Genomic DNA, 15358 nt, shown 5'->3' on the forward strand with positions numbered 1-15358 from the left:
CAGTGGCCATTCTTATCCTTGGCCAAATGTACATATTAAAAACAAGTAGGGCCGGCCCGGTGGCGCACTGCTACAGTGCGCTGCTCGGGAGCGCGGCGGCGCTCCCGCCGAGGGTTTGGATCCCATGTGGAGACCGGTTCCCGCTCACTGGCTGAGCGCGGTGCAGGCGCAACACCGAGGGTTGCGATGCCGTTGCCGGTCCCTGGTACAGGTGTGACACCGAGGGTTGCGATCCCATTACCGGTTAGTAAAAAAGACAAAAAGGAAAAAAAAAAAAAAAAAACAAGTACAGAACCTTGGATCTCTAAGCACCTTTCATAGGCATTCACAGATCACCTACAGGGTGCTGGGCACCACGGGTACGAGATGCACCAGACACGGCCCCTCCCCTTTGGGAACTTTTACAAGAGCAGGGAAAGACTGGTGCCCACGTTCCACGCTTTCTTCTCTTCTCCTTCAGATAAATGACCCCGATCTGGACATCGATTTCTAACCTACTTCCTCCAAAAAAATAACAGAGTTAAGTGATTTATGTAGATTATCTTGTTTTTTTTTTTCCTTTTTGTCTTTTTTTTCATGACCGGTAACGGGATCGCAACCCTCAGTGTCGCGTCCACACTGCACTCAGCCAGTGAGCGGACCGGTCTCTATATGGGATCCGAACCCTCGGCGGGAACGCCACTACGCTCCCAAGCGCTGCACTCTACCGAGTGCGCCACCGGGCCGGCCCATAGATTATCTTGTTTAACTTTCACAGTAACCCTCAGAGGTAGGAACCATCATTATTCTCACTTTCCAGATGAAGAAACTTAGGCTTATATAAGTTAAGTAACTTGCACAAGGTCACAGAGCTAGTGTGGCAGCTGGGGATTCTTAACCAGGTTTGTCTGAATTCTAAATAACTACATCATACCATTGTATTCCCCACTCCTCCCAACAGACAAACTGATGGACTAGAGGGGCTTTTCAGAGGTATCAAAACGAATACTCAAAGCCACCATCATCCCACATTTGTATCTAAACCTTTACTTAGCAGACCCTCTTGATGACCACAGACCTAAGGTTCTCAATCTCACTGCCTCAATTCAGGCAGTGGAACGCTGTGAACAGCTGTGAGAAGCATTCCAAATAAGTTATTACAAGAAATAAAGTACTAACGTTTGCGAATAGTTTATTAAACACACACACACACACACAGAGAAGAACAATGCATATCCCTCACACATTTTCATTCTCTGAATGAGAGAAAAAGGGATAGAGATGTATCTAAAATGCTGCAAACCAAGGGTAACACCAGCCAGGTATACCCACGGCAGCGTCATTCCTGTATACATCCATCATGTGATTTCTGGCAGTAAAACACCTCAGCAACACCAGTTTAGACCACTAAGAAATAAGCAACCTGCCTATCCAACTGGCAAGTATTTAAAAAAAAAAAAACAAACCAACCTCCAGCTGTTCGCTCAGCACATATTCATCGAGCACCTGTGCTAAGTGCTAAGGCCACAACAGTAAACAAGTTAAAGTCTCAGCTGTCTCTATTGAGAGAGACAGACCTCAGACAAAATTTCAAGGGGGACAGGAGTTAGGAAAAGTTGAGTCCAGGCTGTATCCAGGTGGGCATGTATCTGGGTGAACTAACCATATCTGAGGATCAGAGAAGGCTCTCGGGGTGTGATGTGTAAGCTGAGAGCCAGAAGGAAGGGTACAAACAAGCCAGACGAACAGCGGGAGGGGAGAGGCCGCCAGATGGGGGAACAGCTTGTTACGTACGTATGGCCCTAGGGCCATGGAGTAGTAAAATGAGAATGAAAAAGGAAAGATCACACTAATACTACATGGTCAGGAAATTGAAAGAGATTAAGGGATAAGGGGACGAGAGCTCAGGATAAAACTGTAGCAGCAGGCAGGAGCTGACTCCAGAAGGCCTTGCAAAATGGCTTATGGACCTGGGCAAAGAAAGCCTCTGAAGGATTCCAAGTGAGGATATGGCACGATCAGAACTGCTTTTTAAAACCATCGTTCTGGAAGAAAGTCAAGGTGGAAGCAAAAGATGAATATATTTATACATATATGCCATAAATATGCATAAGCCACTTTTCAAAGATGCATAAGAAATTGGTGAAGTGGATGCCTTGAAGGAGGTGACCTAGGAAACTTATGGACGAGGGGTCAAGGTGAAAGGACACTCGTTTTCGTGGCATAGCCTTTTGTATTTCTCAGTTGTTTACCATGTGTATTTCTAGTCAGAGTTTAATGAAATGATCGCTCTGGCTATAATATAGAAAGTGGGTATATATGTGCATATATATCTATGTATCAAAACATCAGATTGTATCCCATAAATATGTAAATTACAATGTGTCAATTAAAATAAATTAAAAAAAAGAAAGTGTACTTAGGGACAGGCAAGGGTAGGTATAAGTTTCAGAAAACCGATTACATGGTAAAGCTTTCATGACCTATTACTAAGGGAAAGAAAACTAAAATGACTCTGCACATTTTAATTTACATGCACAGCACAAAGGAAAATTATACATTAATCCTAAAGTGATGATCGGTGAGCACCGAGATTACAAATGATTTTTATTTTCTTGTCTATGCTTTTCTGTTTTCCCCATGTTTTCTCTAGTGAACATGTTATAATTTTCAGAATTAAAAAAAAAAAAAGTTTGGAAGGAGGAAGAGGGGCCTACCTTATGTAGACTGGTCATGCCATCATCATCTACCAACCTGGGGTTGCACCCATGGGAAAGCAGAAGCCGTGCTATTTCAGTGTGCCCGCAGTAGCTGGCCCGGTGCAGAGCAGTGGCACCTCCGTGGGTCTGGGCATCACACTTGGCTCCATTTTCCAGCAGGAACTGGCATACATCATAGTGCCCGTTGCGGCTGGCGTAGTGCTGCAGGGAACAGGAATAGGTCAGACAGCAGAACCCAGGCAGGTGACAAGGGTGGTGGAGTGGTGAGGGCACAGGCTTTGCAAAGAGTGGCCTAGGATCACCTCGGGTACCACCCCCAGCAGCCGGGTGACCTGGGCAAGCTTATTCATTTCTAGCATCAGTTTCCTCAACTGGAAAATGGGCAGAGTATCATTCCTGCCTCATCGGATTGTTACGAAAATAAAATTAAATAATTGATGTAAAGCTCTTACTCTAATGATAAAAACCCAGGTTCACATGAGGCTTGAAACAGAAACTCTGCTGGGACAGAAGGAAGGGAGGGCTGATAAAAGATGAACATCAATCCCCCCTCCTCACAGATCAGGTATCCCCCAAGTTGAAGTTTCTCCCTCTTCTGACCCTGTGTTCCTCCAAGCTCACCAGCGCCGTGTAGCCAGCCGAGTCAGGCTGACTCGGGTCCATTGCCTTCTGGACTAAATATTTCACACGACCCAGGTCTCCATGCAGGGCTGCTGACCAGATTCCTGCAGAAGGACAACCAAAGTACTGAATCATGCTGAAAGGCTGGGGACAGCTAGTGCTTCTTTTACCCTTGACCTCAGTTTTCTCATCTATAAAATAGAAAATGTTTGTTCTTTTAACCAATATTAACAAAGCCCTTCCTCTGTGCCAAGAATTCTTTGAGCTGGTGACATATCTATTAACAAGAAGGCAAGGGGCCGACCCGTGGCTCACTCGGGAGAGTGTGGTGTTGATAACACCAAGGCTATGGGTTTGGATCCCATATAGGGATGGCCGGTTAGCTCACTGGGAAAGCGTGGTGCTGACAACACCAAGTCAAGGGTTAAGATCCCCTTACCGGTCATCTTTAAAAAAAAAACAAGGCAAGGAGCTTGTCTAATCAGGACAATAGGATTGGGCATACACAGAAATCCCTTGTTCTCCTTCAAACACATAAATGTTGGATAAAATAATGTTTTTAATGTTTGAATACAGAGTCAAATTCAAAAGCAAGAAAAAGAAATTGCCAGAAACAAAGTGAAACCATGGGCAAAGTGGTGAGCAGGCACTGAAGCTGTAGAATTTAAAGGACACTCAGGGCTGACCTGTGGCTCACTTGGGAGAGTGCGGTGCTGATAACACCAGGGCCATGGGTTCGGGTCCCTATGTAGGGATGGCCGGTTAGCTCACTGGCTGAGTGTGGTGCTGACAGCACCAAGTCAAGGGTTAAGATCCCCTTACTGGTCATCTTTTTAAAAAAAATAAAAAATAAAAAAATAAAGGGCACTCAGAACTGGACACATACCTCAGGGACTTTGGTGTGAACACCTGAGCAGGGTTCAGAGTGAAAGCTCCAGGCCACTTGTGAGCTCAAAGACTAAAAATTGCAAAAAAAAAAAAAAAAGCAATCCACTGCTATGAGAGGTGGTCAGCAAATACAAATGGGAAAATGCATGCCTCAAAAGTTAGCCATGATAGGGGTCGCCCAGTTAGCACAGTTGGTTACAGCACAGCCTTATGACACCAAGGTCACAGGTTCCAATCCCCATACCGGTCAGCCACCAAAAAAAAAAAAAAAAAAAAGGCTATTATAGCACAATCTAAAAGTGAATTTATTTTTTAAAAAATTTTTAATTAATTAATTATTATTATTTTTTTTTAAAGATGACCAGTAAGGGGATCTTAACCCTTGACTTGGTGTTGTCAGCACCACGCTCACCCAGTGAGCTAACCAGCCATCCCTATATGGGATCCGAACCTGTGGCCTTGGTGTTATCAGCACCACACTCTCCCGAGTGAGCCACGGGCCGGCCCCTAAAAGTGACTTTAACATACCAATGTTTAATGTGTTCACAGAGATGAAAAGATAGAATCCACAAATCAACAGAACAGGGGGGAAAAAAGCCAAACGACAATAGACAGGTTGAACAGTATAAGACCTAGTTGAAGAGAGAATTAGTGATGTGGAATTTACCAAGAATGCAGCAAAAAATGATAAGGAGAAAAATATTAAAGAGAGGTAAGGAAACACGGAAGATAGAATGTACCAACATATGTCTAATAGGAGTACCAGAGAGAGAGGCAATGTTTGAAGAGATAGCATCTAAGAATTATCCAGAATGACAGACAATTGTGAGTCCTCAGATGATCAACCACATTATATCCCAAAGATTAATAAAAGCAAATTTAGCATGGTGAAATGACTGAACATCAAGAACAAAGACAACATTTAAAAGTTACCAAAAAGAAAAGATCATTACCCGTCAAAGTCATCAGCAGATATAACAGTAGTAGCAGATACAAGAAGATGAAGGAACAATATTTCCAAAGGATTGTGGGGAAAAATATAATTGTCAACCTAGAATTTTATACTTGGCTAAGCTATCACAAGTGTTTGGGGGGGGGGGGGGGAGGCATCCTTGCTGAAAAAACTATTAAAGAATGTACTTCTAGAAGAAGGAAAATGAACCCAAAAAGAAGATACGATTTGAAGGAAAAAAAGGCACACAATAAGCTAGATAAGGATCCTTTTTAAATGTAGGAAATACATAACAAGTTTTGTTGACCTGGACTTGATGGACTTTGGATGGGGCAAGGCTTCTTTCTCAACAGCAGCACAGTTAACATTTTGGGCCAGATAATTCTTTGTTGCCGTATCGCACGCACACACACCACCCACACACCAGGCTCAGCAAGTGGTGGCTCCCTTCGCCGCGCCGCCCGCCGGAAGCCCCACGCCTCGGGTGGGTGCCATACCCACTTGGAGATTCCGCTCCCCGGCCAGTCTCTGACACCTGAGCCGGCTTGCGTCTCCCAGGTGAGGTCATCAGGTGGAGAGTCAGGCCCCGCCCCACCCCGGGAAAGAGCTACGGAAACCAATGCCTCAGTTTCCCCGCCTGCACGCCCGACGAGGTGTCTCATGGCCGAGCTGGTGCCGCGTCCCCGGCAGGCTCTCAGTACCGCGGGCGCTGTGTCCCCTCGCCCGCCCTCCCCGCGGCCAGGCCCAGAAGCCCTCGGGGATCCGTTCGGGGTCCCAAAGGCCGGGCCGCGCGGCCGCCTCACCCCTCTCGAAGTCCATCTCGTCCAGCGTCTGCTGCACGCCGGGCACCGCGCCGGGGCGGGAGCAGCAGGGCCCGTCGGCGCAGGGCCCCGGCGCCGCCATCCACGCCTCGGCGCCCGCCCCTCAGCTGTGGGTCACTCGCTGGGCCTCGGCGGGAGGGGCGGACGGAGGCGGTGCCCGCGCCGCAGTCCCGGATCCGACCACTCGGCGTCCGCGGTTGTCCTCCTGGTCCCGCCACTTGGCCTCAACCAGCCAACCAGGAGCCTAGGCCTTAGCGGGACGACCAATCGCGGCGGTGGGGCGGGGCTTGTTTGCGCCGCGCCGCGCCCGAGGCGGCCACGAGAGGGCGTCCGAGGCTAAGCAGAGGGCGGCGGGGCGGCTCAGGATCCCGGGAAACCGACCTCGCGGGGAAAGGGCGGCGCCGGGCCGCGGGGCCTTGTAGGGTGTGGGGACGAGGCGGCCAGGCCTGGCAGGGAGGTTTTGTGTTACCTTCGCCAGAACCCAGACCTCCAAAGGTCACGCAGGATCTACCCGTTACCTCCCTTGTGCCACCAGGCTCTCTAGGGCGCGCTCTGCGGTCGTCGCCCCTCTTCCCGGCACCACCCCAAACAGGCGGACCGCCCAACGGCCTCGCCGACACCCCTCTTCCCGCCATTGCTTTAAAATCCGGTAAGGGGCAGGTGGCCTCAACCTGTCCTGCCGCTAGAGACAACCCCACGTTAAATCCCGAGGGCAGAGAGACAGGGCCTTGGTTTGTGCCAAACCTTCCAGCCCCGCAGTGGGTGATTCGTTCACCGAATCAATCTTCATTTGTCAAAACGTGCTCTGGGCTGCAGACCATGCACTAAGCGTAGCATACTCAAGTCAGCAGATCCCAGCCTTGCAATCCACTGAGGAGGAAACCCAGGGTGCAGCCTGCTCAAGCCCCATCAGGTGTGGGTGGACTCCCTTGCACTGCCTGTCCCTGGGCATGGGTGAGCAGACGTGTCTAAACCCATCAGGGGCACGCAGAAATGGTGCCTGGTGACAGAATCCAGGCTTGGGCCTGGTTTTTCCTCACTAGCATCTGGGTACCACTCCCTCACTAGGACAGTGGTTTGGTGTGTACTGGGTGGCAGGAGGGTAGCCTCCTCCTCTCCGTAGTTGGGGCACTTACAGACTCTGGCATATTCCTGGGGGGTGGAAGGCTGGAGTGACTACACAGCCTTAAGCTGTTTCTAGGAAGTCCCCCTCCTTTGGCTCCCTCACTCCCACACTAACCCTCCTGAGTTCTGGGAAGGCAGGCCCCTCCTCCTCGTCCCCAGGCCTCCACTCCCAGTGCCCTGGCTTCTTCCTCTGGCCAGAAGCCAAGGCAGGCTCCCAAGGGACTGTGGCCCTGTTCTGGTTCCCAGCCCCTTAGCCACCACTGTGGGAAACACTGGAGTCTGGGCAGTAGGCAGGGACCACAGAAGGGGCAGCTGCCTTGGGAGGGCACAGGGGTGGGTGAGGGTGGGGTGGGGAGACCCAGTCCAGCCTTGCTCAACCCACAGGGAGGCCTCCCTCCGACACCCAGATGGCTTTTAGCCCAAATGTCTTCTCCCCATCACGGTTTCATCTTCTCCATTTTATTTGTCAATATAAAAATAATCAAATATTTACAACAAATAAATACGCAGAGACACAATAAGTTACACTGTTAGGGGCCCTCCTCCTAGGGCTGGGAGAGGATATGCCAATATCCGCAGCATGCCCAGCTTCTCCCCCCACCCCCACACAGCCTTTCCCAGCCCTGTCCAGGAAGAGGACAAGTATAAAATACCACAGGACCCCGGGGCCAAGTGGGAGGCCCGCCCACCCTTCCCCCCAAACACGCGGGAGGCTCCATCTCCCTCCCCCCACCCTGAAAACATTCACAGCCCTCAGAGCAGGACTAGGCCCACCCAAGCCCTGCACTCCCCTCAAGGGGTACAGCACCCTGCCCGCCCCACCCCCATATGTACATCACTGCCCCAAGCTCGGGACAGGTGGGGGTAGGAGGGGCAAAGCCATATGACCCCTTCCCCTTCATAGCTCCAATGACTCGCCAGGAAGACCCCAGGCCAAGGGAAGACTGACAGAAACAGGAAGGCTCCGCGCCCCCCCACACACATACACACACACACGTGCAAACACATATACACACAAACACACCCACATCTTAAAACTTCTGCCTTGAAAAGTTTTGGCTGCTGGGGTCCCATGTGTCCGTGATTCACAGAAGAGGAAGGTGCCTGCCGTGAGGCTGGTGCCCTGATGAGCTGTGCCAGGTGGCAGTGCCCACGCTGAGCAAAGCAGGTCCTCATGGCCGGGCGGGTGCTGGGCAGGGCCTGTCCCAGGCAGAGCAGGTGCCCGTGCCATGTCCCTGAGGTAGCTGGTGCCTGTGCAAAAGTAGGAGCTGCTCCTCCCGTGTTCCCCGCGGTGTGGGGCCCTCATACCGAGGACTCCTCGGGGTTGGAGTTGGGCAGCGCCTGGCGCTGCTGCAGTTTGCGTCTCAGCTCGTCGGCCAGCTCAGGCCGGGGGTTCCCGAGCCCTTCGCGGTCCTCCACTCCCAGCTGTAGGCGCACATAACCGTTGGCATTTGAGTTCCGCCCACCGCCCAGGTGAAGCCGGGTTGGAGACGGCAGGGGCTGACCGGGGATGCCGGGAGGTGGGGAAGGGGGCCCACCCCCAGGCTGGCACCGCGCGTGTCCAGGCACAATCTTGAGGGAGCCATCCGAGTAGTAGTAGCCAACGGGATCCCAGAGTTTCTCATCTGTTTCAGGGCCGGGCCGGAAGTGGGGACTGGTGGGTTCCTTGGGCAGCTCCAGAGGGTACACCAGGGTCCTCTCAGCTGCCTTGGCTCCTTTTTCCAGCTCTTCCCGCAGCCGCCGGCGCAGTGACAAAACCAGCAGCAACAGCACCAGGCACACGGCCCCCAGGGCCACCACTGCCAGCCACACCAGCCCCAGGCTTTCCAGGGGTGCCCGGGCCTCCAGGGTCACCGACGGGCCTGCCACCACAGCCACAAGGTAGCCTTCAGCAGCCAGCCGTGCTCCCTGCTCTTCCGAAAAACAGTGGTAGGCCCCAGCATGGTGGGGCTGGGCGGCCATCACCACCAGAGCCTGGAGCCGGGCATCATAGAGGAAGAAGCCAGGCTGTTCCGTGGGCAGGTCCTGGTCCTCAAAGGTCCAGCGGGCATGGGCCAGGTTGGAGGAGAGGCGGCAGGGCAGCACCAGGTCTGTGCCCACCACCACTGTGATGTTTCTGGGAGTGAGCCTGACTGCAGCGGCAAGGAAAGAGAGAGAGCAGAGTTGGTGCAGGAAACCTGGGGCTGAGGGGAGGGGACATGCAAAAGCTCCAGCTCTAGTCTAGGGCCTGTCCCAGTGGGAGGGGGACAAAAGAGACAGCTCACCTTTCTTGCCACCACGGAAGTTACAAACGCCCGAGGTGTCCGAGACTGTCACGTGCTGGATCAGCAGGGATCTGGTAAGAGAAGCGGGGTATGTCAGCAGCCCGGCTCCAGCCAACCCACCCTCCCCGTCCTGGCCCCGTCACATACAGAGCCCAACTCACCCAGTGTGGCGACCCACGGCCACACAGCGGCTGGTGTTGACACTCCAGGCGCAGTACGGGTCCCGGGCGAGGACACAGTCCATGCAGGAGCGGTACTTCAGGCAGTCTGCCAGGGGCAGCTGGACCAGCTGAGAGCGGGAGCCAGCAAAGAGCAGCTTCTGTAAGAGAAACGGGGGCACAGGAGGGAGGGTCAGCCAGGCCACACCTATGGCAACTCAGACTCCTGTGGGGAACACAAGGACAAAATGTGCCGAAAGGAGGAAGGTGGCAGAGCTCTAGTCCTGAAGAGGGATATCTAAGAACCAGAGAACTCACTGAGGGCTTACTACAAGCCAGACACAATCCTAAGCACCTTAGCAACATGACCTTATTAGAAAGGGACAGACCTGTGAGCTTGAGCAGTGTGACTGCACTCGCTCACACACACATAGCATAGTGCAGGAAATACACTTTTCTCAAGGCCCATCGGCCCTCACAAGGCACCAGGCGCAGCATACGGTGTTTTCCTGTTTGAACGGTGATTGCCAATCTGTGTGTTTATTCAACCCCACGCTTTCTTTCTGCCATTATTCTATGTTCTGGGGGAACAATTTTGAATCACAATAGCTGGTAAAAGGCAAACAAATTAAAGTTCAGGGTGCTGCAATCATGCCAGAAAGAGTGCTGTGTGAGGAGGGATGCGCAAGCACTTCAGGGGGGCCGTCAACAAGGGGTGGGTCTGGGGATTGGTGGGACACTGACGTCATGAAGGCATCATAAATATCTCGCAGCCTGGGAGGCCCAGCCAGCAGGGTCACGATCATGGAAGAGGCTGTAGCTAGAGCCACAGCACAACTGGCAAGGGTCTGAAGAAGACATGAGAGCATCTGCCAAGGCCTGATTATGGGAATGCAGCCCCACAGGGACCGGGCCACATGTAAAGGTACTGCGGAGCGGTGACTCCCTTCCGCTGGCGCTCTGGTTTCCAGGAACTCACCCCAAGCTAAAGTGAGGTGTGCCTGCGTGCCTCCCCACCCCTGCCCTGGCCAAGCACGGTAGCCTGACTGGGAAGGCAGATGGGCAGAGGGGGTGAGACGGGAGGGGCTCGGGACGGTGGCATGGGGCCTGACTTACTACCTTGCTCTGAGACAGCGCCAGGCTTTCCACCGACTCCTGGTCAAACACCTGCAGCTCCTCGATCAGGTGAACCCAGGGCCCCAGGCTCACGGCCTTGAGCAGCCAGCCGTGTCCTGGAGGGGGGGGTGAGGGGGGTGCAAATGAGAGGGCACAGGCCCTGAGGCGTCTCCAGGTCGCCCCCCCACCCTCCAGCAGCCACAACACACGCCCATGCACCTACCTGTGCCAATGAACAGCACTGTGTAGGTGGCGCCATCCAGCCCTGTCACCCGGTCGGCCACCAGGTGGGTGAAGTTGGTGTTCTTCTTCACGAGCAGGGGACGGCCCCACCGAGGCTGCACCTGCTCCTCCATCAGCGGGTGCTTCTTGATGAAGTTGAGGGTGTTGTCAGGCAGCTCCAGAGAACTGGTATAGCCGTGGCGTCGGTGCCAGTTGTTGATGCACTGGGGGGGGGCAGGGGGGTATGGGAGGAGAGCCATCAGGCAGTGAGAATGGCACTGGGGCTGAGGGCGGAAATGCATCCCTGCCCTGGAGGACTCACCGAGCCAGGCCGAGGGCTGGGTACTGGGTCTGTATAGTGGCCCCACTTCTGGCCTTGCTCACGGTACTCCTTGTAGGGACCCTCGAAAACCCTCTGGATCTCTTCCAACTGGTACTCACAGACTGCTGACAGGTCCACATCACCCCTGTGGCAGCGAGGGAGGGACCCCAAGGTCAGGTCTGGTGCCCACCTTGCCCCATCTCACACCAGCTCCGGACATGTAGCAGAAAGGCAGGCCCCAGCACAAAGCTGTCATGCGCATGAGAATGCATTGGTAGCTCTTAAGGTGCCATTTGGGCAGGCCCTGCCATCTGACCCAGGGAGCTATGAAAAGGGGCAGGTGCCCAGCATTCTCCTTGGCTTCTGGACAACTGACCACCTGGACTCCCTCCAGAGGTCTGATCAAGGCCCTCACACCCATACGACATCCCTGACACCTGCTCCTCCCACCCCGAAGGATTCCTGGCCAACTCACCATTGTGCCCGAAAAACCCCAAAGAAGGTGGTGTTGTGCCAGGAGGCGCCCTGCAGGGTGTGCGTGGCCTGCAACTGGTTGAGGTAGAGGTGCAAGTCGGGGGCAGAGCACACCAGCTGCGCCTTCAGGAATGTGGTCCACTTCCTCTGCAGGGTTCGTGCGCCCCCCAAGTCGCCCTGACAGATGGCAAGGGGACACCGCCAGTCAGCCCTGCCAGGCTGGCAGGGTTCCCAGGGCCCTCTGCTGCAGGACTCAGTACCTTGCAGACACGGGCCACACGAGCCACCACCTGCTCAGCATAGCAATCGTACTCCACTGCCCGCTCGCTGAAGAAGAAGTAGATCTTGTCATCGTCCCCTGTGAAGCTCCCAACACTCTCCGGAACGTAGGCAGAGCCCACAAAATGAGGTTCTGTGGGAAGGGAAGGAAAGTTAGTGGAGGGGTGTCAGGACCCTCACAGGGCCTCCCACCCAACACCTCCCCCAGGCCCCATGCCAGTGCTTCAGAGCTCACCGTTGAGCCAAAAGGCCAGGTATTCTGTCTTCATGGAGTGGTGGGGACCCATGTTACGCAGGATGACAGGCTCCGTACCCAGAAAATTGTTGAGTGTGGCCGAGTACAGCTCGCCATCTATGAGAGACAGAGGGTTGGCCAGGCCTGAAGTGAGGTGTAGACATGCTCTGGCCAACAAGGCCCCTGAGTGGGATCAAGTCCTGGGCGACTTACCCAGCCTGCATTGGGGGCAGCCACTTACCCACAAGGAGGCCAGTGTGGCCCTTAGCTGGATCGTAGGGACACTTCCCTTTTCCATCCTCAAACTCTCTGCGCTCCAAAGTGAAAGTGAGCATGTCCTGGGAACAGGGAAAAGAGACAATGAGAAGGAGCTGCACAAGGACAGGGCCCCATGGGGCCTGGGAGACCGTGCTCCAGAGTCCAGACGAGAGCAATGAGGGCCGGGGTTGGAGGGTGCCGAGGGGGAGCAGCGACACTCACGATGTAGGTGCACTTGGGCTGGAAGGCGTAGGTACCGCAGACGTAGAGGTGGGAGGCGTTGTAGGGCTGCAGGAAGCGGATGAAGTTAAAGCACTCCGTCTGCGGGGAGAGGGCAGCCAGTTAGGGAGAGTATGCGGGGTCCAAGATGAGGACCACAGGACCAAGAATAGGATGGAGACAGCATGAGGACAAAGGTAGCCCCAGAGAGAGTGTGGACCCAAGGCGCCACAGGCGAGCAGTGCGCCCAGCACCCACCTGGTTACTCTTCCCTTTCTGGATACACTCGGTCTTCTTCTCAGCTGGAGCCTCCCAGGAGATCTGGGGACAGGAGAGGGCACAGCAACATCACAGGTACAGCCACGCCACAGGTACATACTGAGCCTGTGCCACACACACAGCTCGCAGCAGCAACATGGGGGACACCTGCCCAATGTGAAAACACCGTCCCCATCCTCTGGGGGCTTCTTTCAGTAGAGGACAAAGCCCCACCCCATTACGGCAGAATGCAGTAAATGTAACAGGAGAGGAAAGCAACTCGCTAACCCCCGATGAGAGAGCGGGCCTCGGAGGCTGAGCAAGACTGCACCCATGGGCCGAGGGACAGCCTGACCAAGCAAAGCCCCTTTGGGTCCTGCCCTCTCTCACCCGCCTGGACGCCTCCCGCTGCCCCACCTCTCACCGCTCCTTGCAGCTCCAGAGCCTCCATGCTGAAGGCAAACAGGGCCTCGCGGGCCCCGACGTACAGGAGCCCGGTGCGCTCCGTCAGGGTCAGCGTCAGGAAGTCCTGGATGCCCGTTTGAGAGAACCGCCGCACCACTGTAGCCAGCTCTGCATGGACACGGACAAGGCAGGGGTGAGCAGGCCTCCTGGGGCTCCAGGCTCCCCCCCCAAGTCAGTCTGCCTCTGTGCAAGGGGCTCCTGGGTCTAATCACCCAGTTACCTGCCTTGCAGCCAGCACCCCACAGGCAGAAGCCAGCCAAGCCCCCTGACTGGCAATAAAGAACATTTTCTGAATAGCCTTCAGCTCTGACAGCTCCACCCAGGCCTCCTTGGCCTTCCCCAGCCTGGGAGGAGGCAAATCCGGCTGGTGAGGAGGAAGGAAGGATATCTCAGCCACAGCTTCCGGCCAGAGGAAGCCATCAGACTGATGGCTCTTGCTCATAGGGTCATCGGCACCTCCAGCTGTGGAGCTGGGCGCTCACCCCCCCAGCTTCCTCGGCTGATGCTTCCTTCCCTGCTCTGCTGCCCGCTGTCCATGTCAGGGTCCAGCCGGGCCCTGGCTGCCAATCCAGCAGGACCCAAAGCCAGGCTGCCAGAGATGCAAGCATAGCTAGCTACGCGGACGGGCAGGGATGGCAGGAGGCAAAGGAGTCGGGGCTGGGAGGTCAAGCTAGGGGAAACCAGAGGCTCGGGGACCAGAAATGGTGCTGAACCCCAGGGCCTGGGAAGCTTTGCCGCCACCTGGCACGCAGGGTCACGTGATTCCTACGTCAGCCCCCAGAATAGCTGCCAACCTGTCCTCAGGGTCTCCCCACAGGCGGGCACAGGAGGGCTTCATTAGCACCATGTGGATCCTGCAGGAGGTGAGCTCATCCCAGATCCCCAGAGTGCACAAATGACACAAACACCTGACACCACCTCCTCATACAGGTGTGTGTGCGCGCACAGAGGGCTGCTAGGGCCACTCTGTCCTCTCTACGTGCACACCTGCACAGACACACCCACCCAGGGCCGCCAGAGGGCTGAGCAGCAGGGCAGCCGAAGGGTCTATAAGGGTTGATACGGGGCTCTTGGGGGCAGAGAGCTAGAAACAGTGGGTGGGGATGGGGAGACAGCACCTGGTTTAGGTTTCTCTCTTTAGCCTCCCGCACTGGTGATAGTTCAGAAGCAAGGCATGGGCAGAGCCATGCAGAATGGTCTCTCCCTCTTGCATGTAGGGCAGCCATGTCTGGAGTGGGGATGGCCCAGAGCCAATCTACATGTCATGAGGCAAATTCCAGGTCCTGACCTGTACTACCAGTTTTGGGTCCCTGGGGTCACTCACATTTCTTAGAAAGATCCACCACATACATCAGAGTAAAGCCGGCACGTAACTGGGGGCAATTCCTTAGCAGCCCACCCCTGTTCTTCCTGAAAGCATCCCTCTTCTCCCAGCCATTCCTCCTGCCCCCACTGGTCTTTATGCTCAGACTTCAGGCACTCACCCCCAGAAGACACTGTCTTTCGGGGCACAAGGTTCCACCACACCTCAGCCCCAATGCCTAGGCCCCAGAGCCCCGCTGCCAACAGCCAGGCAGCCCAGTGTTGGGCCATGGCACGTGCCCCGGCTGTGAGCTCCAGGCCAGCTACCCTGCTGAGGGAAAAGCAATGGTTAGAATCACAGCCAGAGAGAACAACCTGGAAGGGGGACCACACCGAGAGTCACGACAGGAAAACACCTCATCAGGATTCTCCAGGAGCTCTCTGGATGCCTGCTGCCCCTCTTTCTGGAGGGGGACCCAGCTCCCCACCCCTGGCTTTAACCCCAAAGACCATGGGGTCTCCCTGGGGGGCGGGGAAAGAGCTCAATCAACTGGAGTTGCAGACAGACTCCAAGAAGCCCTCTCTGGTCTCCAGGTCCTCCCCTCAACAGGAAGTTGTTTAAAAAATAAAAAGGGGGACACCCCCTCCCACACTCCCTCCTAAAAGGTTTGAGAGGTTCT

General features: G+C 54.8%; 2 protein-coding genes across 2 annotated transcripts in view; both read right to left on the minus strand.

The window, feature by feature from the left end:
* The window catches only part of ANKRD39 (ankyrin repeat domain 39), a 7295-nt gene extending 1221 nt beyond the window's left edge, over positions 1–6074 (minus strand). Inside the window, exons 1-3 of the mRNA XM_008567919.1 lie at positions 5964–6074; positions 3321–3424; positions 2697–2900 (exon numbers count right to left, since the gene is read on the minus strand). Coding sequence (XP_008566141.1) covers positions 2697–2900; positions 3321–3424; positions 5964–6063 — 408 coding nt within the window. The 5' untranslated portion in view covers positions 6064–6074. The remainder of the gene's footprint in view (positions 1–2696; positions 2901–3320; positions 3425–5963) is intronic.
* A 1469-nt stretch (positions 6075–7543) lies between these two features.
* On the minus strand, positions 7544–15113 carry SEMA4C (sema domain, immunoglobulin domain (Ig), transmembrane domain (TM) and short cytoplasmic domain, (semaphorin) 4C). The gene is made up of 14 exons (XM_008567920.1): positions 14861–15113; positions 13336–13484; positions 12912–12974; positions 12657–12755; positions 12418–12514; positions 12177–12293; positions 11923–12074; positions 11664–11839; positions 11189–11333; positions 10868–11090; positions 10648–10760; positions 9532–9689; positions 9371–9441; positions 7544–9238 (listed from the first exon to the last, which is right to left on the minus strand). Exons 1-14 carry the CDS (start codon positions 14967–14969, stop codon positions 8409–8411), a joined length of 2502 nt encoding a protein of 833 aa, XP_008566142.1. The 5' UTR covers positions 14970–15113; the 3' UTR covers positions 7544–8408.
* Positions 15114–15358: the final 245 nt, after the last annotated feature.

The sequence above is a fragment of the Galeopterus variegatus genome, unplaced genomic scaffold, assembly GCF_000696425.1.
Source record: "Galeopterus variegatus unplaced genomic scaffold, G_variegatus-3.0.2 Scaffold356, whole genome shotgun sequence".
NCBI lineage: Eukaryota > Metazoa > Chordata > Mammalia > Dermoptera > Cynocephalidae > Galeopterus > Galeopterus variegatus.

Bases quoted from the DNA above. Each gene is read 5' to 3' on its own strand.
- SEMA4C (XM_008567920.1), bottom strand. From the start codon at position 14,969: ATGGCCCAACACTGGGCTGCCTGGCTGTTGGCAGCGGGGCTCTGGGGC. The intron at 13,485-14,860 runs GTGAGTGCCTGA...GTGTCCATGCAG, and splicing joins AAAGACAGTGTCTTCTGGGG to AGCTGGCTACAGTGGTGCGG. The intron at 9,690-10,647 runs GTAGTAAGTCAG...TTTCTCTTACAG, and splicing joins TGGCGCTGTCTCAGAGCAAG to AAGCTGCTCTTTGCTGGCTC.